We start from the raw sequence: 23,621 nt of genomic DNA on the forward strand, positions 1-23,621 counted from the left end.
GTTTCAGCTTAGGAAGTCACCGTCTCCAGGAAGCCACCCGCCCCGGTAGGTTTCCATAGCATCCTGTACATCCTCTATCAAAACTGCATCCCTCCCTATCTACACTCCTGTTTACTTGTCTTTCTCACCCACTAGCCTACACTGCGAGCTCTGTGAGCCAGAGGACTCGTTTATCTTAACCACTGCCATACCTCCAGCACCTTGAACAGCGCCTGGTGAATTATTTAATCAATGAATCCTGACTATAAAATAATCTGTGTGTGTGTTTTTTTACAGTAAGTAATATATACCTGTTTTAATTTATTATTGATTGATTTCATTGCTCCTTAGACATGAATAATTGACTATTAGCCTAGAAGAGAGACCCATGGATATAAAAAAATAGTAATTCAGCATCTTCTTCCTTAACAAAAAAACTGCCCCTACATCCAGTCTTTTGTTTTTTTAAACACGTACACACTTCTGAATATTTGGTCTGTAGTTGAAACACCAGGCCCTGTGAAAGCCTGTGTGTACAAGCCCTACTGTTCCTTTTCCTTGCCAGGTCAGAAGAAAATTGAGATTGACTATAAGATCTCCATGTGTAGGAGGATCCAGGATTACAAAAGCCTCCCTCCTATTTCATATTTGCACACTCTCCATCAATTTTAATTTTTGCCAGCTTGATTGAGAGATAGTTAACGAGTCCGGGATGGCCGTCCAGCACAGTACAACCCTGAGCTCCCAGCACAGCACAGGGGCCAGCGAGCCACCTCTGAGAAGCCCATGATGTTGCCAGGATGCCGGCTGATTTCACAAGAGGCTGCTCCTGTCCCTGTTGCCTCACTGAGTCACAGGGCTGTACTCACAGCACATCAAAGATTCAACCAATCTGTCTGTGGCCTGACGGAAGCCAGCCCGCACACGGCCATCTCTGAGGACACCCATCCCCAGGTTTTCTCGGTTCTGAGGCATTCTGGCACCCAACTGCGTATCTTAATTTTCTATAGAACAACCTGAAACCACGGGGCTCAAGGCAGAATGCCACTAGACCACACTGGTGATGTGGCCAAGGGAAGTAGATTCCTTGGTGTTTCCACCTGGGCGTTACAAGTGAAACCTCATTCAGCCTCATGACCAATCTGTTGGTGACGATATCATCTCTAGTTCACACAAAAAACAGAAGTTCGGAGGTGTTGGATCCTTTACCCGTGGCCACTGTCACTTATTCCTCAACTTGTTCCAGAAAGGATTTACACCAGCTTACAAAACTACATGCAGAATGAAATAAAATGAAACTTAGTGAATGAGGAAAACAGGAAAGGCTTAACAATAAATTTAAACAATAAACACAACGCAGTTCCTTGCTCCATTTCTATGGATCAGGAGTCCAGGCATGGACTCTGCTGAGGGTCTCACAAGATTGCACTCAAGGTATTGACTGGGGCCACGATCTCATCTGAACCTTGACAGGGGAAGAATTTGCTTCCAAGTTCATGCAGTTATTGGTAGCATACCCATCACTTTCTAAAGGCACCAGTACTGGCAGCCTCCTCTCTGGTCTGCAAACAGGCCACAGCCTTCCCAGCATAGAGGCCTGCCCTTCCCCCGCCCATGACAGACCTCCCCACTCCCGTCCTTCCCACACATGGTGGGCTCCACTCAAAGGAGCACCCCTCCAGAAGGCTCTTCCTGTCTACCTTATTCCAAGTTGGCCACCCCCAGCCCACCCTATCATATCACACTATTTCCCCCATTCCTCTTCTCACAATTGGCAATGAACTTGTTTCTTATTTATGGCCGTCTGTCCACACTAGACTGTGAGCTGTCTGAAGGAAGAACTTTTGTCTCTCTTGTTCCGTCCCAAATCGCCACACCTACAGCAGTACCTGGCACACAGCAGGTGCACACTCAAAAGTTGTAAAAGGAGTGAATTAAGTAATTAATGAAATCCTCCTCCAAAAGCTCATGGCAAAAGCAGGATATTTAAAACCTGAGTGGACCGTGACGGACTCTGAGAGCAGCCCTAGCAGCTCTTGCCAAGTCCTCTGACAAAGACCCGAGACCAAGTGTCCTGTCAGGCTGGCTGCTCAGGCTCCACGGGGGGCTTGGAATGAGTCTCCTCACCTCTCAGTGTCCCAGTTAGCTCAACAATGACATGAGGAAAACATTCCTCATGTCAGCCACCACCCCTGTCACTCTCATGGATAGAAAGGGCTTTATACCCATCGATAACGAAAATATAATAAAGCTACACCAGACAGTCTCCTGCTTACTAAGGAGTAATCTAAGTCCCCTAAGCAACCAAGAGAGATGCTACAAAATAATTAGTGTTTTACCTGCTACAGTGACACTCATTCAAATCTGTGTTCAAAAGCCCCATCTAATTACAATCCAAAATATAATTTTCTGAGGAGAAACACTGCAGGATTCCAGGAAGTTTATGCTGAAAATAAACTCAAAGCTAAAACTAAAATCAAATTGAAATTACATTTAACCTTGAGCCAGGCAGGCTGTGTAGTAAAGAATTAACCTGGCCCAAAGAGAGTCTGGCCTTGGCCTTTAGCTCCTGGGGAGTGATCTCTAGGCCCCTGGAATGCACTGCTTGACAGGATTGTCCTTTTTCGCCTGGGTGCTTTGGCCAGGAGACACGCTAACAGTGTGCTTTATGATGGGGGCTTTGGGCCATCTGATAACAGTTCCAACCTCCAGAGGAGCTGGAGACTAAAGGCATTAGCATGACCTCTGGGAGGGGCTACAGAAGGTCAGCCATGCAGGCAGCAGGTGATCGAGTCCCAGTAAAAACTCTGGACACCAAAAGCTCAGGTGAACTTCCTTGAGGGGAAATACCCCATGAACAGTGTCACACATTGTGACCAGGAAGAGTCAGTGCCAGTCCATGACTCCATGGGACAGGATGGTGGAAGAGGCCAATGCAGAAATATCTATAGATCAAAACACCACACAAAAAATATGGCAAGGCCAAACACTAGCCATCTATAGATAGAAGGTATAGAAGAGGATCCAGGAGGTCCAAGTGGCTTACAAGAGAATTGTTAATAGGCAGAGGTGGATTCTGAGATTCAGAGGCCTGCCCCTGGCAGTCACAGTAGTAGACTCATGCATAAGAAGAGCTGATAGCTCCTGCAGCGTCAAAGGTGGACCAGAGGCTCCGCTTTCTCTGACTAGTCTATTCCCTGAAAGGAAAGAAGTGTGTGCACATTCTGACTATAAGTGTATAACAAGTGTGGGATAAAGATCTAAGATGGACTTGGCACTGGGGGTAGAAGTCACAAGGTGACCAGAGAGTATGAAGATGACAGAAAGGCTAAGAAGGGAGCTAAGAAACCTTTCCCCAAAGCAGACTTTCCAGGGGTGATGCTGGGTGAAATACAAAAGGGTAGAAAAGACATTTCCCATTCCCGAGTGAACCTAAAATCCAATGCGGGTGAGAGACGACAGCAGTGCAATATAGTATATGCACTAAATAAGGATAAACACAATCAGCATCTCTAAGAAACCAAAGAAAAAACATTTACAGAGGCCTGGGATGAAACTTGAGCTGTGCCTTCAGCTTAAATCAATGTAGAAAATGAAGGCATCTCAGGCAGAGGAAAGACATGGACCCAGAGGCAGGAATGTGCACTGTATATTTAGATACAGTGAAGGAGTAGCCTAGGGCATAAGTTAAAAAAAAAAAAAAAAGAGAGAGAGAGAGAGAGCTACTGAGTAGGGAAAACATTTTGAACTTTAAGGTTGGACTTGTAAGGGCTAAAGTCTGATCGGTGGTACAACTGAGGTGTCTACTGCCACCTGGTGTCACCTTTATTACATATTCAGAGTGGCTGCTCATCCTAAAAGCTAAGTTTGCCAAAGGAAAAATAAAAAGGCAGGTTTAGAACATCACACTTTAAAAATGAACATCTCATTTGATTTAGGACCCTAGTTCTAATGGCAATTTGAGGCAAATCATTAAAAGCTGTAAACAGAAATGTTCCAAGCACGTTCTCCTTTGAAGCGAGGGAAGATTGGCTTGATTTTAATTATAGAACAGCAGTTAGCTTTATATGATTTTCTCCTACAAACAGACACACACACACATAAAGTCTGTATCCTTGCCTGCATCTCTCCTCTTGCTTTATAATAAATGATGAGTTTCCTTTATAGGAAAACACAAAGTGGGTCATCCACAAAGGCTGTGATCTTCCCTTGGAAGGAAGCCACTGGCAGTCCCCAGGCGCCAGCATCTCCGACACCGTTGTTCTGTTGGAGTTCCAGCCTTCTCCTGCACAACCTCCCACCACCTACCTCCCAGGACCTCAGCGGGAAGGACACATCTGTGAATCCCCTGGCCTTCCTTCAATTCCTTACAGCTGTAAAAAACACTGCACGGAAAGAAAAGAACATTTCCTAGACTGGGAATCCCCAGACACTTACCCAAACCGAACAAGTGAACAGAGTTTTTGCTCCGGTGAATTATACTGCATGAAGGGGAGTGGGGAGAGGAAAACAGTCCTGAGATGACAGTGGTGTGTAAAGGCCTGGGCTTTGCTGCAGTTCACATTAATTTTCCTGGCTTCTCTGAAATGTGGGCCTGCCTTGACTGGAGAGGCCCGCTTTGCTAGCAGGTTACACTCACTTGCAACTACTTCATCCAAGATTCAGGTCTGAGTTTGCTAGTGTTTCATACACCAGCCCAAGGTATAGGTGGTCTTCTCTCTCCTCAGCGTGACCCACATAGCTCAGCCCATCTCCTGGCTTCCTTGTGCCCCCGGGGGCTGCCAAGACTGGTCTCGTCAGCCTGCCCGAATTCAAGGTGGGGAGTGGATTCGATACTGGCTGCTGAGGACCGCCAGGGAGGCTATGGGGTGGGGGGCTGCTTATTCCTCCTGGATTTCCCAGTTGGCAGCCAAGACGCAGATGGAGAAGGCAGCGTGAGGCTGGGGGAGGGAGGTGAAAACAAAGAAATGAGAAAAGAGACCCAAAGACAACATCTCCTCCTCAGGGAGGCCTATGTGTGAATCCAAGTATAATTGAAATGATTTCACATTCATGTTTCCACAGTATACTAACTACCTCCCTTGCTACCAGAAATGTCTCCGTGACACACCAGCGGAGGCCAATGCAGATCTGCAAAGGGGATTATCTAATTTGAGGACAAGTCAATTAGCAACTCTAGGACTTAAGACACATTATCAAAGTAGCCAGTTAAAATTTTTATGTGATTCATAATTAAATTATTTTGCATCCAAACATATTCAGTGAGTTAATGAAGCCAATATGCTGATCACAAAGCCTTTAATTTTTACAGCAAATGAGGCCATGATGGGTGGAACTGATGTGTGAAGAAAAAATGAGCAAATCTTAAAAAGTTTCCCAAAAGAGAAAAAGAAAGTCTTGGCTAATATGTAGTCATTTCTTATTCATTTACAAAGTTTTTCAAGTTTTTAGACAGTGGACAGTTTACTATTAAAATTTTTGAACTGGGTAAAAGACCAAAATAAAATAAGAGTTCTAAGTCCTAGACATTTCAAAAGTAAACTCTAATTCAGAGAAATTAGAATTATTATTTTGATCTTATAAGAAGAGCTATCTCATATTTATAATAGAATTTTCCCTCTAGAACTTGTCATATGATTAAGGAAACCCAAAAGAGGTAGCATTTCCTGAGAGAAATACCTCCTTTATCCTCTCCCTTCTCTAAGTTACATACTTGGAAGGTGGCATTTGTATATTACGCAACTTTATTCTTTGTCCTAAAGGAAAGTACAGATACTTCTTTGAAGGATAAGGGGAAAATGAAAGGAATCAAATTCATATACAATTTATATATATCATATATATATGAGATCATGGTAAATCCCTTTAGTCCTATATTGAGTCATAAAAAAGATCACAGCCCTTAAAACACAGGTCATGACTATGTTTTAAGCTTCATTTTAGAAATTCCGCCAATGACATAAAATATACAGGCAAAAATTTACATGTGTGGAACGTGATGTGATGGCTATTTTCTTCTTTATTCTTTTTAATGTTACTTAATTGTCATACAATGAACATTCTTATGAGACAAAAAGAACAATTTTTTAAAGGCTTGCAATGCAATCTTCACTTACCGTATTTCATTCAAGGTCACGAAAGAGAAACGGTTCATTTATAAATCGTTCCGTAGATTCATCAGTGAGACTCTATCTAATCTGTTCTCCACGATGAGCACAGGAGAAGATCTTGACAATCAGAAAGGTAAGTGGCCAGGGGTAGGGGGGTGCAGATTCTCCATAGAGAGTAAGGGACACAGGACAACAGCACACTGTGCCAGGACGGCCTGTCTATCATGGGCCAACGTGGCACCACCCGTTGACCTCAGTCCTTGGAGTAGCAATCCCACCAGGTAGTCGCAGTCATACCTATTCTAAAGGCAAAGAATCTGAAACCCAGCAAGCTACCAGGGCCACACAGCTAGAAAGTGGTGGAGTTGAGGTTACGTCCAGCTTGGCATCGCCCAATGCCTTCTCTGTCCGTTGCTTCCTAAAGGCTCCCTAAGGTTTGTTCCTTGCTGGAGATCTCCTGAGAACAGAGCTCCCTTTCCACGCTGACCTTGTTTCTTTTCTCTCCTGCCACATCCGTGCTTGGAAGAAAGAAAGAACTCCAGGATCTACCCAATATTGGCCACCCTCACTTGAAAGTGCACGAAAGTGAACCTCTTGGTTGGGGAATGAGATTATTAGCAAAGTGCGTGACAGTCAAGACTGTCCAGCTCTGCCCTGCTGAGCTCCCCGGCCTCTTCCAGGGAGTGGCTGGCCTGGAAGGGTGCTCTGTCCCTGCACCACACACAGCAGAACACAAGCTCACCTCCCACCATAATCCATCCTCCAAACCTCAGTGCACAAAGATCCCAAGAGCATTCTCATAAGCTCCCCAAACTCGGGCATCCAGCCCCTTACACAGTGACTCCCCCGCCGCCCCTCAACTGCGCCGCTGTAGCAACTTTCAAGAGCAGAAGGTTAGCATCTGTCTGGCCACCTAACAATTTCGATTCTCTCTGTTCATGTCAAAGTCGTTTCTCACGACTTCTGCCAAGGTGCTCATCATATTCCTGTTAGCAGTCCAGGGATCATAATACAAAATAAATCACCAAAGAGCAAAGAAATCGAAATTTGCAAAAAGGGAACAATCTCTTGCAGGCCTGCTCTCCAATTTTTGCTTTCAACACGTTCCTTTGAAATGGGATGAAAACCAAAGGTGTAGGCTGCTAGGGTCCTGGGAGAAGTACAGCCTTTCCATTCTATTTCAGACAGAGAAGGGTCCAATCCAAATCCACAACTGGGGTAGAGGAGCTTCCAAAAGAAGCCTTACCCTTGTTAATCATTTAATTAGTGGTAGAAGCTACAATAGCAGCCAACAGTTATAGAGCACATTGCTCGGGGGCACTGGGTTGAGCACATGCATCTATGTTCATAATCTCACTGAATCTGAACAACAGTTCTTCAAGGTAGGCTCTTTATTATCCCCACTTCCCAGATAAGCAAACTAAGGTTCAGCGAGCTTAAATAACTGTTCAAGGTTGTAAAGCTGGACTGGATTTTTAGCTCTGGGAGACCACAGGTTTCTTAATTGCTGTGCTCTATTGCTTCCCATCAGACTTTCAAGTGATGGGTATTTAGATTCCAAATGAAGCCTGGTTTGTCTGTCCAGGTGCTTAATTCACTCCAGAATGCATTAAGATCTTTTGATTTCAATAGACAAGGGTGAGGTCAATCTAGGGGGTGGTGCAGGGAGGAGAAAGAAGGGAACCCAGAGAATTCAAATTACAACCAGAAAATGGCTTGAAGGAACTAAACACATGAGTTGGAGCCAAATGGTTTGGCAGATGCAGCTATGTTCAGGGATTTGTGATGACAGGGACAGTCCTTTTTCCACCCTACTTTGAGCTGACTTTATAGAACTTTATCTTTTATATCCAAAGATCAAATAAATAAAAAAAGATCACATTTAACGAGAACTAGGAGAAATAAACTGGTGGCAGTTAAAGGGTAAAAATAACTTCTCTGTGGCTTCAGACCACAGGAGCTTTCTCATTTTAAGAGGCACAGGCAAATCACTTAAACAAGGCCTTTTTGGACTGTGTTCATCTCATGTTTCCTCCCACATCCATGGTGGTTAATGTTATATACAGTCTTAGCTCTTGAACCTCATGGAATTGTGTAGTAAATGGAAGTACAACCAGGCCAAACTCATCAACTCACAAATGCAACCTTGTAGCACAGAAGTCAAAGCCAATTGTCCTTTGTAACCAGTTGCTTTGTATGGAAGGAGGTTAATCAGAATTAGAAAAGGTTATGGAACCCACGGTCTTTTTTTTTTTTCCATATATCATCGATGCATAATATAAATATTGCACTATACATACAAGTTTGCACACAGAAATGTATAGCCATGTTTGCCGAATTGAAAGCAATGTTTAGCTCAGGGTTGTGAAATAGGGAATTTTTAAAATCTTTAGCACATTATAATGGCTAATTTTATGTAAAAGTAGGTGTTGCCTTTATAGTCACAAAACAGGTAACTTCAATGAATATGTATTGTTCGTTTAATACAGTGATTAAAGTGGTTTGCTTAATACAAATGGAATCCATGGGCTTAATGAGAGACCTTCCTTCCTCCATCCTCAAGCCCTGTTTCTACTCTCCTTTGACTCTGGACACAAAGTCTTATAGTTGGCTAAAATCCAAGGAATCCTCACTTCACCACCTTGTTTTCCATGTGCAGATGTGTTCTGGGCGAGACGATGGGAAAGATCTGATGAACTCTTCCTCAGACCTAGAATAACCAAGCTCACTCAAATACCCAAAGGCAGCCAGAGTGATCTGAGATTCCTACCTCTGCCCTATACCACTGCATTTTAGGCCAGATTTTGGGAAGCACTCCTCAATCTTAAGAGTCAAGCTAACACCTGGAAAAACCCTAGGGTGTCACTAGCTTTCCATTGAAACTGCAGACACAAAAACAGAATCACTTATAGGAGAGAGCTCTGAAATATGCCCTTCAATTTCCTAATTTGGGACATAATGGGGGACTGAGTCAAGACGAGATCAGTCTCAAGAGAAGAAAGAAGCAGGGGTGTTTACACTACACTTTGGGGGCCCTTGTTTTGTACACCAAGGGATTTGATACCCTCTGTTCCATGGTCAAGTCTACCCTTGGTCTGTAACCCAAGCCTATTCCCCAAAGCACTGTACTTACCGGTAGAAAGTAGCATAGTCCACAGTTGAGTGGCAGGTCTGAAACTCCCAGGATTTGAGTTTCTGGCATTCCCGATGGGCTCGAAGCTTTACCTTCACTGTCCCTTGACACAGTTCAGGCACTGGTTTTCTCTGGGGTCTGTTGCAGAACTCATTGGACTCCACCCTCCAGGACTCGGCAAAGTCATCCACATCAAACTTGAAGTTTCCATCTCCACCAATTAAGTCATCACGCTTATGTCCATTGTAGTTGCCACAAAGACCACAGAGTTTGCCCTTGAGATGGGGTGCAGCCATGACTTCTACAAAACTGTCTCCATCCCACGATATTTCCAAACCTGGAGGAAAAGAGGATCAACCACTCTTGAATCCACCAATAGTTCCCAACTGTATAGATTCTTACATAGTACATATGACTATCCTCTAACAAGGAACACTAAGGATCTCACCAAATTCTTGATTACCTTTTAATTTCGCCACATCAAACATTGTGTGATATAACATGAATCACTTATTGGGGCTTAGAACTTTTTATGTATTTTTTTTATTTTTTTTATTTTTTTATTTATTTATTTTTTTGTGGTATGTGGGCCTCCCTCTGCCGTGGCCTCTCCCGTTGCGGAGCACAGGCTCCGGACGCGCAGGCTCAGCGGCCATGGCTCACGGGCCCAGCCGCTCCGCGGCATGTGGGATCCTCCCAGACCGGGGCGCGAACCCGGTTCCCCTGCATCGGCAGGCGGACGCGCAACCACTGCGCCACCAGGGAAGCCCAGAACTTTTTAAATGTATAAAGTTTGCCCTTATAATGATATCTTATGTACCCTAATTTGACTTGTAGATGACTATTCATTGACCATGTTACTCTAGGGTTTATATTTTTGCCCTTTTCTAGAGTAATCGTCTTGATCCAAATCATGTTTTCATTTATCCAATGACTACTACAATGCAGAAATGGAAAGACAACAAAGATGATAGTTTTTTTAATATCATTTTTCTTCATCCAATAATCCCCCCATATGATTATGCTAAGTGCCAAGTGAAAATTTCCAAATTATTTGCTATAGTGGAAGTATTAAAGTAATAAATATACAGCTTCTGAATACATCCTCTTCAAAGGACAACACTCCTACAAATGACAATGTTTGCCCCCTCGTTATTTTACAGTCATCTGTGAGACATGCACAGCTTTTCAATCCATGCTTCCTAGGGTTGAGATGTTATGAGCCCTAGGTTGGGGCCTCCATGCCTGGGCTGATCATAAGCTTCAAAATTTGACTAGGCATTGGAGGCTACCAGCCCACAGGCCAAAGTTACTCATGTGCTGGATAGAATCAGCAGGACAGTACTGTCTTGTTCACCAAGGAAACAATCTTCTTCACTCCACAAGGTAAAGAATGTAATCTCCCCTTGGTTTGCTGAACTGACCATCTAAACAATTGGAGAATATTTCTGAGAACATTCATATTTTTCCAGACCTGTTAGCCCAAAGCTTCTAGGATTTACTCCAGCCAATGACCCCACTGAATAGTGGGATTTCTGTCACATGTCAGGCAGGCAGCTTCCACTGTCACACATCACAGATCAGTCTGACCAGAAGGTCAAGAAGGAATGTTCTCATATCCATCCTGATATTGAATGTGAAGACACTGTCCATAAGACAAAGGGGAGGGTTTCGTGAACAGTCTTTTGAGGCTCAACCCAGAGCAAATGATAACTCTGTTGTTATCATTTTATTTATGTCTCAGGTGTGCGTTGGAAGCTTCTCTAACTGTTCTCCTGGTAATGTCCTGGCAGGGCCTGAGCCCCACAGTGAATGGTGAACTAGGTACCAGTTTGGTGGATGAGCACCAAGAGAACCTCTACAATAGGTTGAGGTGCATTTCTGCCCTAGGACTCTTCCTTACTCAACGTCACTGTCTCCTAAGAGGGACACCCCACAAAGAAAGCTCTGTTTTAACAGAAAAATAGAAAGTGTCCCCGCTGTGTGTTTTCAGTCTTACCCTCTTGGATTTCTGACAAAACCTAGTCTTTGATTTAGTCTGTTCTGAGCCTCTGGAAAGATCAACATGACTCTTTTTAGAAGACTTTACCTTTGTTTCTGAAGGATCAATACTAGCCTGATGAGCAAGTGTTCAGAAGATACTCAGAAGCTGGGGAGATAAGGTGGTGATGAAAAAGGAGAAAGGGGTGCAGAGGGATGGAATGGATCTTGTCTGAATATAAAATTGGCATAAGGCAATTTCAGAGTGATATAAGATCAGCAAGAAACACTCAGAAGTAAAAGGCTAACACTAATATTCCCTAAGCCAATATTCTAAAGCCAATATTCTCCTGGACGTGGTCCAAAGGGAGAGAAGCCTGGCCAAACAGCATTCCTGTGAGTAGGACACACAACTGCCACAAGCAAGAGTTACAGATCCGCTTTAGGGAAAGTTATTGGTAGAATAAACCAGTGGTCTACAATTGGATTTCTCAAGAAATAAACAGAAAGACTCATATGGAAATCACTGTATGGTAAATGAAAGGAATGGAAGCATTCTCAGTCCAAGGCAAATGGTAGAGAAGATTTCTTGATCAGGAGAAGAAGCTCAGTTCCAGTTCCAAAAAGCAATTAAATAGAATTGGGTAAAAAGCAGGAAAGAAGGTCATAAGAAAGTGTCTCTTGGGCTTTCGGGAATAATTGGGTGAAGAGAAGACAGTGATGGGTCGTGGTGATCAGAGCAAGGACACGCTGCTAGTCTGTCCCCACACTGGACTAATCTCCTGTGTGGATCTCAAAGATGGGGTCAATTGTGACAACCACAACTATTGTATAAAACGATGTCTATTTCTCCATACCCCATCTTCCAACACATTATCTGACGCATAGTATATACTCACTAAATGAACGAATTACCCTGTAAATTGATACTACGAGTCTGCAAAGCCAAAGAAATTTGTGAATTTCATGCTAGTTAAGACACTGAAATAACATTTTGAAAAAAGACAAGCAAACTATAATATGATTTGTAATGCACTCTCTAAGGTATAGAAGAAACTTGAACTCATAAGCCTGTAACTAGGCAGCTGCCCAGCCAGAGGAATGAAGGGAGAGATCAATTCCATACAACACTCAAACTTTTAGAGCATAATTCTAAAGATTTTCTACCTTGCAAAATTTTCCAAACTACAAATCTCTTTCCTAGACAGCAGGCAAATGCTATTTTCCAAGTGCCACACTGGTTGAGAATTTACATCCAAAGGAGTGCCAACAAAATTACTGGCAATGATATAATAAATTTGAGACTTTGGGCAACTGAGTTCATGGGAATTCAACTCACAGTGAACAAGCCAATCGTTCTTTCTTTGCAATGGACTGCTGGTCCATGCATGCTTGGGAAGATGCAGACCCACTGTGTTTTTAATAAACTCTTCTCAAGACTCTTGACATCTCTTTCACGAAACACGGCCCCCAAAATAAGAGAATAATTTGTAATTCACTCTCTTTTCCTCCTCTTTTCTTTTTATCATTATACTAAGAGGATTTTCACAGAACAATGCTAGGCTTCGTATTGTGTAGGGATGACTTATTTGACTACAGATGCCTTTGTCTATTGCTGTATCATATACATATGTGTTTGCACAGTTACTTTTACTCTCTACATGAGTAAAATCCATGCAAAGTAAATTACAGTAGTGACAGGCAAAAAAAATGAATAAGTTGTAATTGAAAAAAAAATTGCTCTTCCAAAAGATATTTTAAATAGGCATCTTATGAGATGAAAATGCCATGGAAGTGTTTGAGGGTTTGGGGTTAGTCGTTTCTGCAGCTGGGATGAGTTTCCCAGTTCTCTGCATGGGAAATTGGTAGAAATCACTGGCAGTCAGAAGGCCAAAGCTGAAGCACACGTCTCACGTGGGATGCGAGCAGCAGCTGCATTCCTTCCACTGCATGAAGAGCCTTCCAATTTTCCCTTCTCACCAGTGAATATTTTACCAACCTGTTGTTCACCTTTCAAGTGTGTGACCTGGCTCCAGACTACTAATTTTTTTTTTTTTTTTTTTGGTAGGGGGATTGTTGTTGTTTTATTTTGTGGTTGTTAGTCTTTGCTTTGTTTTTTTGGTTGTTATTGTTGCTTTTGCTGCAGTCCACTTTTAAGAGAGAGAGGAGATGCAAAATCTGTAGACATACCATAGTGATGCTTAAAAATGGATAATTTTTCTGTTTAGAGTTTACACCAAAGGAAAAAAAGAAAAAAAATATATATATATATACTCTAGGCTCATCAAGTGTAGGGATCTACCAAAAGTAAAATAAAAAGTCACACTCCCACATGTTAATGCTTTCAGGTGGATCTGATGTAACTCTTTCAGGTGGAGCTGATGAAGTGAACAGGTGGCAGAAAGGAAATATTTTAAGTGATTCACTAAGTGCGAAGAGTTGGTGTTGGGGTGTGTGACAGGGGTGAGCAGAGCTTTCTCAAGCTACTGAGCCTTGTTCTGTGTCTTCTGTACTACCCCAGTTTTTATTAGGAATGTAGCTGTAGCCTATTTCCACCCAAGCTACACGGCCACCTGTGCTCCTCTGGCAGACAATTCCATCATGAAGTGCTGAGTCTATAAGCCACAGGGCCACAGAGCCATTCTTCCCCATCTCCCGTCTTCCAGCTGCAGGCTTGATTTAAGCTGCTATTTTGAAGAAAGTACCCTTTGATCACATGAGCTTATGAAAAAAAATTACGGAGGAAGAACAAACACTCAAAGGATATAGTGTGATATTTTAGATAGGCAATCAATAGGTAATAAAAAGAAAATATCCCTAAGGGGTAGTACAAACTGAGATTGGTAGACCAGAGTGGAAGAGACCATTGTCTGGAAATGGAATTGTCCCATTCAATGGATAATCGCAAAGCAAGTTTAGTGCCCAAAGAAATACAGTTCCTCCCTAGCAAGCAGAAAGCTTGTGCGCTCCGTGTGATACAGGAAGTTGTTCAGCTGGGTATTAAGGGCACATAAATTACTTGTATCGTGGCAAGAGAGATAGAAAAAGAAAAGAAATTGTAAAACGGAGTTCAAGGCCTAGAAGAGTTAAATTCACTAACCTAATTATGGTATTTACGATATACTATTATTTTCTTAGCAGCCTCATCCTTATAGTCATTTTTGCCATGTGAAACCCTTACAAAGAGTACACTTATTCCATAAGGTATTGTCAGCTGTGACAGGAACAGTATTGAAACTCCTCAACTGTTAGTAATATCTGAATATCCAGAATCCCTTTGAGTATTGAGTTGTAGATGACTAATAATTTCCATATCAGTAGAATCCACTGTGTTCACCTGGCTTGCAAACAGATAAGCAAGGTGCTTCTAATTATAACTGTGTAATAATGGGTCGTTTTGTGTACGTTTTTTTTGTTTGTTTTTGTTTTTGCTTTTTTGTGTGTGTGTGGTATGCGGGCCTCCCTCTGTTGTGGCCTCTCCCGTTGCGGAGCACAGGCTCCGGACGCGCAGGCTCAGCGGCCATGGCTCACGGGCCCAGCCGCTCCGCGGCATGTGGGGTCCTCCCGGGCCGGGGCGCGAACCCGGTTCCCCTGCATCGGCAGGCGGACGCGCAACCACTGCGCCACCAGGGAAGCCCCTTGTGTACGTTTTACATGAAGCCACAAACTGCTGCTTCCTTCAGAGGGATGAGCTGAGGCCTACCTGTGCAGCGTGGCATGTCACGTGAATGCAACAACAGGTGTCTGAATTTTCTGGGGTAGATTAATCCCTCTAAAGTTGAATGAACAGAGCTCTTCACATCTACCACTTTCAAAGTGAACAATGGGAATCTTCCCTTCTTTATAGAATGTCCCAATACATTAATATTTAACATTTCTCAAATAAAAGCTCCCTGGGCTTCTCCTTGGCTTCCTGCCTTTGTTTAGCTAAGCTTGCATTCCATCGGCTCAAATCAATTTACCAAACGTATTTTGGCTTGAACAGAAACAATTAACAGGGTTCTGAAGGTGCCGTGGAGAACAGTCTCTGCAGTCCCTCAAAAGTGCCTGCTCTATCCAATGTTTCCCTTTCAATCCATATTAGCTAAAGAAACTGGAACCCCATTGATGTTTTTACATTGTTAAATTCTCATCAGTGCAAAAAGTAAGAAATATGCTGATTTCCTCAAGTATCATGCTTAAAGAAATAGCATATGCCAGGAGGACGTGAAGTTCAAAATCCAACTGATAAACAATATGCATTAACCAAAGGCAGCATGGAAGGAACCATACATGATATAATATAAACTGTGTAAACAAACTGAATTCATTCTTTGGGGCTGAGAATGAAGGATTGATTTCTGCTTCTAAGATGCCTCTGTAAGGCAGCACCTCACAGACAAAAATTTGAGCCTCACTGAACACCTAGGAGTAACCTACTAGCAACTATGACCAGTTTGGCCTAGGGGGAATGTATCTGCCCGTGGAGGGGAAACACAGAGTCCAGGGGGCCTCAGGCAACATGTGATGCTGAGAAAAGGCCTCAGGGGCCAGCTGCCTGTGCCCACGGCCGGGGGAAGTGCTTTCAGAGCAAGCATCCTAAGTGTCCTCTGGCAGAAGCCAGTGGTTCTACCCATCAACTCAATGAGCATCCTGCCCCGGGTCAAGAATGGACAGCACTGCTGGTCACACAGTCCACCATCCGCACTCCCATCTTCACACCCACACTTTTGCAGTTGGCTTTTGAGGGAGTCCCTCCTTCTTGGACAGATGCTAACAAGGAAACACTCTTTCTCACAGATGTGAAACTGCACATTACTGGCTGAGCTGGGAAAGACACAATTCCAAGCTAGACATCAATGGCCTAAAGTAGCAGCAAAACATGAGAAAGGGGTTATTCGGAGAGAACCACCGCTATGTCTGGAATGAGGATGGAAAGGCACTGGATGTCGACAGATTGCAAGACTGGTGTAACTGGCGTCGGACTGCAAGGCTCCTCGGTGTGCACATTTCTCCAGCTGTTTTGTGGCATCCCGGGCGTGCGGCCACACCTGCGGCTGGAATACTGCTCTGCCTCTGGTTTTCCTCCGCGGAGGAGGAACAGCTGTAGCTCCTGAGCACAAGTTAGTGAGACAGAGGGAAGAGCCAGAGGTACACAGAAGGCCCGTGCTTCTAGAAGCTCACCTGCTTTGGTCGTCACTTTCAAGAGGTAGCCGTCCAGGTCGATGTGAAACTGCGGCGCGTGGCAGGGCAGCGCGATGCGCGAGCCGTTCCAGCGCACGGTCAGGTGCTGCTGGAGGCTGACGGTGCCGGCGCCCAGCACCAGGTCCACCGACTTGGTCCAGGAGAAGGAGCGGGTCCTGCGCGCATCGTTCTTCACCAGCACCTGAAAGGGCGAGGCAGGGGAGGAGCAGTCTTTTGTCAAAACGTACTGACACGTCCCCTGAAAGTTAAATGTCCGTCCGTCAAAAGTGTTGTAGTGGGGATCTCCGAATACCGTGCAAACGCCAGGCTCTGCGGATGAGTGAGAGACAAAAGCAGGTCATAAACCGAGTGAAGGATTCAAAGAGAAATCAGGGGTCCCTGCAATAAACCTGATAGGGGCACCTGCCGGGTAAAGGGAAGGCCTTAACAGAGGTGCACTAAGGAAAATCAACTTAAAAGAAAATAAATAAAAAGTTTGGTTGTTCTAAAAGTTTGTACCAAACCTCGCAGGACATGTAATACTTCCGGTGCTTTTATACTTAAAAGTTATTTATAACACTTCTGAATTCTTAAAGCATCTCTATTTTAGAGACTGGATATGCTTCTATGGTCTTAATGTCAAAGACAGAGAAATGAAACTGGGATAATTTTATAAACAGAACTGGCCTAATTTCATAACCCATATAAACAAGAACAAAAATACAAATAGAAGGCAGCAACATAAATGACAATACACCAAAGCATTAGTATTGTTTCCATTTAATTGATTCAAAAAATTTGGAAACATGGTATTCTCAGTGTTATTCATGGTCTTAGAAAAGTATTATATTCAACACTCATGTATTTCTAAGGACAGATAAATAGCACTGCCAAACAGATGCATGTTTAATATTGTTAAGAACCAAACATGGATAAAGTTGATAGTCTCCGTGTATTTTCTAGAAATACAAGGCTCCTATATTTTGATCTGTGTATCAAAATCTAAAGTTGGATAAAGAATCAATTGTAAAACCCATCATTTAGTAAGTTTAAGAAATTCCAATGAATTCTTCACTTCAAAACACCACTAATTCAAATACTTACGAGACCCAAGTAAAGTTTTACACTTTAGGGCATTTCAAAGGTTTATACAGAAAACTAAATATCATTTCCTTTTTTAAAACAAAATTTGGAATTGATTTGTTTTCTATATAAAGATATTTTATCTGTTTTTAAGAAGGCATAAACAACCAGGAAATGAGAAATTCATTTAGAGAAATTAGCCCACATGATGAAAGAACTAAAATAAAAAGATCGATTTCCAGAACACATCAAGAATATGAAACTATCCTATACCAATAATTGCTCTGAATACATAACAGAAGAATTAAGCATCAATACAGAGGAAGGATGTGCCAACTGATCTGACAGGACCAACTGGATCCAAGGCAAACATTTGCTTTTAATTTCTAAAGTGTTTGGGGAGTAATGCTGTTTTATGATACATTATGTCATTTCATATGTCAATTTCACGTGACTCCATATAAATCATACGTATTGGGAATTTCGTAAATGAATTACTTGCTCTAAGTTAGCTTTCCTTGTCAACATTTAATAGAGACTCACAGAACAGATTGTTTCTGGTATGTAGGAGAGTTTCAATGAACAAATACTTCAAGGCATATAAAAAAGGCACTACTTGGGGGAGGAGGGTGGAAGAAAAGGGTGGGAGAGAAAGCTTTGAAAGTTCACCAGCAACATTTTAATTCACCCGCCATTTCGATGCCTTTCTTATCCTTTTTTATGGTGTTCTTTCCTCGTGACTCCAGTTTTACTCAGTCTGTTGCTCCACACTGTACCCCACCCTCACCTTCTTAATCCTATATCCCCCCAACTAGCGTTCCCACCTATCTGACCACCCCATACTGCATTCTCCAGTCCTTTCTCCATGTGATTACTTCAAAATTGTCCTATCACACATTGCTCGCACATTCTGACAAATGGAATCCTTCCCTGGGATGAAGATGGGGCTTTTTGGTTGACAGGGAGCAAGGCAGTTCTTTGGGACACCTCAAGTGGCATCAGGAGAACTATAGTTCAAAGTTAATGCTACCATGTGCCCCCAAAGAACTAAATGCTAACCTGACCACCAGATGCACCAAATTCAAGAAAAGGGCTTTTTCAGGGTTTTTAATGCCACATATTCATCAAGAAAACTCAGAACCAATCAATGCTTTTGAGCTCTTGAGCTTGAAATAGATGGACCTCAGCTGGCAAAGGCCAAGGCGCAAGTGAAGGAGCTGAAATTATACTCCTGAGAAATCCTCTCTCAGTTGTGAGCAGGCACAGGGCATGCCTACACCTTCTGCCCGGAGTCTGTAGGGAACAACATACAGCTTCTCCAGGTGTTCTGACCCCAACTGCATCAGAATGATAACTAACAAAAACAGTAACAGCTAACATTTACCAAGAATTCACTACATACCTTAGCACTATTCTTCATGCCTACTGATCATGGACACATTGTAAGAAAATGGATATTTAGATTGTCTCCTAACATTAAACTAATAGCTAAGCACTTGGTAGTAAATCCATAAAATGAACTATTATCTAGTCATTGAAAAAGTCTGTAAATAATGTTCATGATTGAAGAAGTGCTTATGCCATATTAAGTGAAAAATAGGAAACAAAATTCTATCTATAGGATAATCTTGACTGTGTTAAAATAAATATCCACACACACACATACCCCAAAATTGTAAACTGAGATTGTTTCTTGGTGGTAGAACCACAAGTGATAATTTTTTTCTTCTGCCTTATGTTTCTGTTTTCATTTTTGTTGTCCCTATGTTTTGTTTTTAAGAGTCAAGATGTGGGTACATGTAGATAAGGTCAATTCTGTGACAAACCAAATCCTCAAAGAAGCAACAGAAAATATACTGCCTATAGAATGGCCCTGGGGCCCTAGGGAAATCTGAGCTTACTCATAGCTGGGCAGAAAGCTGTGAGGGACATCCAGGGAGACCAGGCAAGGGAAATCATTTGTGAGCAGGGCTGTCAGGAAAGATAGTTTTCAAGAGGCCATAACTTGTGGAAGAGAAGGGTCTGGAGATCAGGATGATTTTTCTGTATAAGGGCAATATAGAAGAAGCCAACAAAATTTCATGATGAGGAAGATGTCTGAGAAATATGTGTTGCATTTGGGACATTTGTATCAAAAACTAATATAATTTTGAAACCTTAGCCCTTTTTCTTGGCACCTCAAGTTCCCCATGCCAGATCCTCAAGGTCTCCATGCAGGAGCAGCGAACACATGCACAGAGAATGACGGAAAGTGAGAATCTCAGGGTTAAAAAATCTGCCTCGCTGAAAAGGAAAAAAAAAACTATAGAAACACTTAGGGGACAAAAATGAACACTGTATCTTCATATAATTTTTGTTCAGCAGACCCAGTGAAATGAGTCACAGTCCAAGATGTTCTGATGTCCGGTCACACTCTTCTGGGAAGCCTGGAGTGGTAGTTAGAGCTAAATAAACAGACCCTTCCATAACTATCCTTGCCTGAATATGTTTAAGTCAGAGGATGGAGAGAAAAAGCCAGTTTACAAGCAGTGGTATGTGTTTTCATAGTCTTTTAAGTCAAATTATCAGATGTCATTTTTGTTTTGGTTTGTTTTCAATAATATGTATACAATGTCTAGGAACTGGGAAAAAAAAGAGTAGAATATTAAGAATGTTTTTTTCTCTTAGGTAATGAAATTACATGTGACATTTATTTTCCTCTTTCTTGTTTATGTGTATATACATTATTATTTACATTTACATTTTATTATTTATAATCACTATGTATACTCTTGGAATAAGGACATTTGTTTTAAAAAATTAAAAATACTGGATTAAAACGTATCTCTTTGATGTTACCTACTTTAATAAGACAGCTATGAGAATTAAGAGTCGGGCTGCTTCTGAAAACAAAATTCCAATGTTTTTCTCTTAACCTCATCAGGTACATTTATTTCTCCCATGGGTATATTTACTCTAATAAGATGCCTTCCTTCTGAGAACAGTGATTATTCTCAAAACATCCATCGGCGAAAATTAAGGGAAAATAATACAACCTCATGTCATAAAAAATAAGAGAAATTGAGAAGACTCTAACCCCCTTCCCCCAAAACACAACAAAACAAAAACAGAAAGCATAAGAATAAAAAAAGTATCATTCACGGTTCCACCAACAAGAAATAATCACTGTTTACCATTTTGGGGTGTGTCTGTGTGTGTCTGTGTCTGTGTGTGTCTGTGTTTGTGTACATTTTAACATAGTTAAGATTATCCTGTACATGAAATTTTATTTCCTATTCATTTAACGTAAGATTTCCCCAGTTACTAAAGTCACTTTGAAAACACAGAAAATGACTTTCATCCTCAGTCCATTATTCTCTGCAAAGAGAATACCACACCACCACACAGACCAGTACCTTTCCAGAGTAGTGTTCTAACCATGAAGAAGGTCTATCAAATGAAAAACATGGCTTTAAACTTTCCTCAACATAAACTGCAGTAAAACGGGCCCTGTGGGACTCCGGCGCCACTGGGTCATGCAGGGGCTCCTGGGAATCCCAGGTGGGTAAGAGCCGTGATAATGCCAAGTTTGGGTCAAGAACCAGGAAAGGCTGGGGTTAGAAACGCTGCCCTGAACACAAGCCCTTATGCTGTTTGCCTAGGCTCCTCCTGACATGATGTAAGCCTCCAATATAAACAGGCTGTGTGTGACCCAGCAGGAACTGAACTTCCCCACACAGGAGGCTCTGGCCTCTCTCAGAGGTGTCGCTGACAGCTGCTGCCCCCAGGGGACCTCAAAGCCAACAGAAGCTCCACCAAGGGGCACCTGGATTCCTTTCAGATTTTACATCCTTGGCTTCTTAAATCAAAACTTAATCTGACTTTACTGTGTGAATGTGGGGTTAGGTCATAGAGGGTTTCTTTCCACCCATCCCTAACCCATGAGACAGACTTACAAATCTAAAAATAAAAAGCTGATTTTTTTAAAAAAGTTGAGTAGGCACCTGAAGTTAACATTTAAAAAAAAAAAAAAGGTTTGGTAGGGATACTGTTAAGAATGTAAATTTCTTTTCACATAATTTCCATAACCTCATATCCTCACCAACTTCAAACAGAACAGGGAGCATCCTTACCTTCGAGATCTAATTTGAACTAAATTTAAACCTAAAGCCGAGGCTGACATCCTATTACGGCCTCCCCAGCTGAGCCCAGGGCTTCCCCACCTCTCATCTTGGTTGGTGCAGTGGCCTGTGCCTGCCCCACACCTCAGTTCACAGCACTGGAGTTCATCAGCTCCTGGCTCACGTGCCAACCTTCCCCACGCCTCAGCCAAAGTCACTTCTCTTTCCTGTAAGTCCCCAAAGCAAAACTGACCACACAGCTCATCTTTTCTGGGACTTTTCTTAAATTCAAATACTCTTATCTTATAGTCACACTATGTTTTTCAGTTTGAAGGTTAAAAGGTTCCAGGTTAAAAATAGGGTCATCAAACCCACAGAACGCTTATGATAAATCACTTTCCACCCAACTACAGCTTTTAGTTGTAATGTATCCTTAACTCCTAAAACAGGCCTTAAACTCCTTACACGTAAATCTTGTGTATACTTCTCAGTGCGTGGCACACTGGCTTGTATGTTGGAGGATCTACATTTATATATATGATAAACGGATTCATCTGTGCATTACTCATAGCAATGCCTGGTATAATACATATTAGGTATCAAATATTTGTTAAATGAATGGGTTAATTAATTAAAGAATAAATTTCAGTGGAAAAAAATAAACTGCCCACACGGAACTCACTGAAATAGTTAAGTGTAATAAATGGTGTACAGCAGGTAATTCAACAGAAGTTTGCTTAATCAAGTAATTAACTGAATAATTAACTAATGCTCTCAGGACAAGGAATTAAGGCTGCAGATGAAATTAAGGTTGCTAAGCAGCTGACCCTGAGATGGGGAGATTATCCTGGGTATTTATCTCCAGGCAGGATAAATGTTATCACAAGTGTCCTTATAAATGAAGGAAGAAGGCAGGAAAGTGAGTGTCACACAGTGCTGCAGCATGAGAAGGACCCAACTTGCCATTGCTGGCTTTGAAGATGAAAGAAGGCTTCAAATCAAGAAAAATGGGCAGCCTCTAGAAGCTGGACAAGGCATGAAAACAGATTCTCCCCTAGAGCCTCGAGAAGGAATGCAGCACTGCCAATACTTTGATTTTGACCCATTCAGATCCATTTCAGACTTCTGACCTCCAGAACTTAAGATAATAAATGTGTATTGTTTTTAAGACACTAAGTTTGTAATAATTTGTTACAGCAGCAATAGGAAACTAATAAATCTAGCAAAAGTCAAGGCAACTTGGTCTGGAGTGACTAGGTTCCACCAGGTACCATGCCAGATGCTTTCCATATTTTCACTATCTCCTTTAATCCTCACTACTTCTCTACACATGGTATATACTATTACCCTAATTTCTTAGCAATGAGTCTGGAGAGGTTTCCTTGTTGCCCATGGTCACCCAGCCAATAGCAGTAAAGACAGAGTCCAACCCAATCTCTGTGGCTTTGAAGCCAGTGCCTCCCACACCATGACGTGATGTTTCCATTTACACCCTATACCACAGCATCCTACACAGTCATTGTTGTTAACAAACTGGGATTAGAGAGCTTTGGGGGAATCTGAAGAAATGTATAGACACTCTTCCTTCCAAGTGCACATGAGTATATCCACTCAAATGTAGAGGCTCACAGACACCCTTTCCTAAGACTGATCAATGACCTCCTAAGAGTTCATGAACTTCAGTTTAATGACACCTATCTAGAAGTTAATTAAAAACTATATTACACGGTTCTCTCATTTAATGTGTTTACATTTCATCTCCCCAACCACATTACAAGCTCCTAAACTCAGGGTCTGTATCAGCTTTTTATCCATGTCCTCCAGGGCACCTTCCAGAATGCTGGAAATTCATTGGGTGTTAATACAAACTTGTTATAGAGGATGCATTTTTGCCACTCTATCATCCAAGCTCTGACCTTAAAATGTCTGCTCTCTTTTTTTTTTTTTTTTTTTTTTTTTTTTTTTTTTTTGCGATACGCGGGCCTCTCACTGCTGTGGCCTCTCCCGTTGCGGAGCACAGGCTCCGGACGCGCAGGCCCAGCGGCCATGGTTCACGGGCCCAGACGCTCCGCG

At 42.3% G+C, this 23,621-nt stretch overlaps 1 protein-coding gene across 2 annotated transcripts in view; it reads right to left on the bottom strand.

Annotated features, from left to right (window-relative positions):
• Positions 1 to 23,621, bottom strand: part of BMPER (BMP binding endothelial regulator) — a 270,991-nt gene that overhangs the window by 83,728 nt on the left and 163,642 nt on the right. Inside the window, exons 12-13 of one of the 2 annotated variants that reach the window (XM_024130256.1) lie at positions 16,366 to 16,695; positions 9,223 to 9,559 (exon numbers count right to left, since the gene is read on the bottom strand). In XM_024130256.1, coding sequence (XP_023986024.1) covers positions 9,223 to 9,559; positions 16,366 to 16,695 — 667 coding nt within the window. The remainder of the gene's footprint in view (positions 1 to 9,222; positions 9,560 to 16,365; positions 16,696 to 23,621) is intronic. The other variant, XM_055084685.1, reaches the window with a different exon arrangement.

Source organism: Physeter macrocephalus, chromosome 5 (genome assembly GCF_002837175.3).
Source record: "Physeter macrocephalus isolate SW-GA chromosome 5, ASM283717v5, whole genome shotgun sequence".
NCBI lineage: Eukaryota > Metazoa > Chordata > Mammalia > Artiodactyla > Physeteridae > Physeter > Physeter macrocephalus.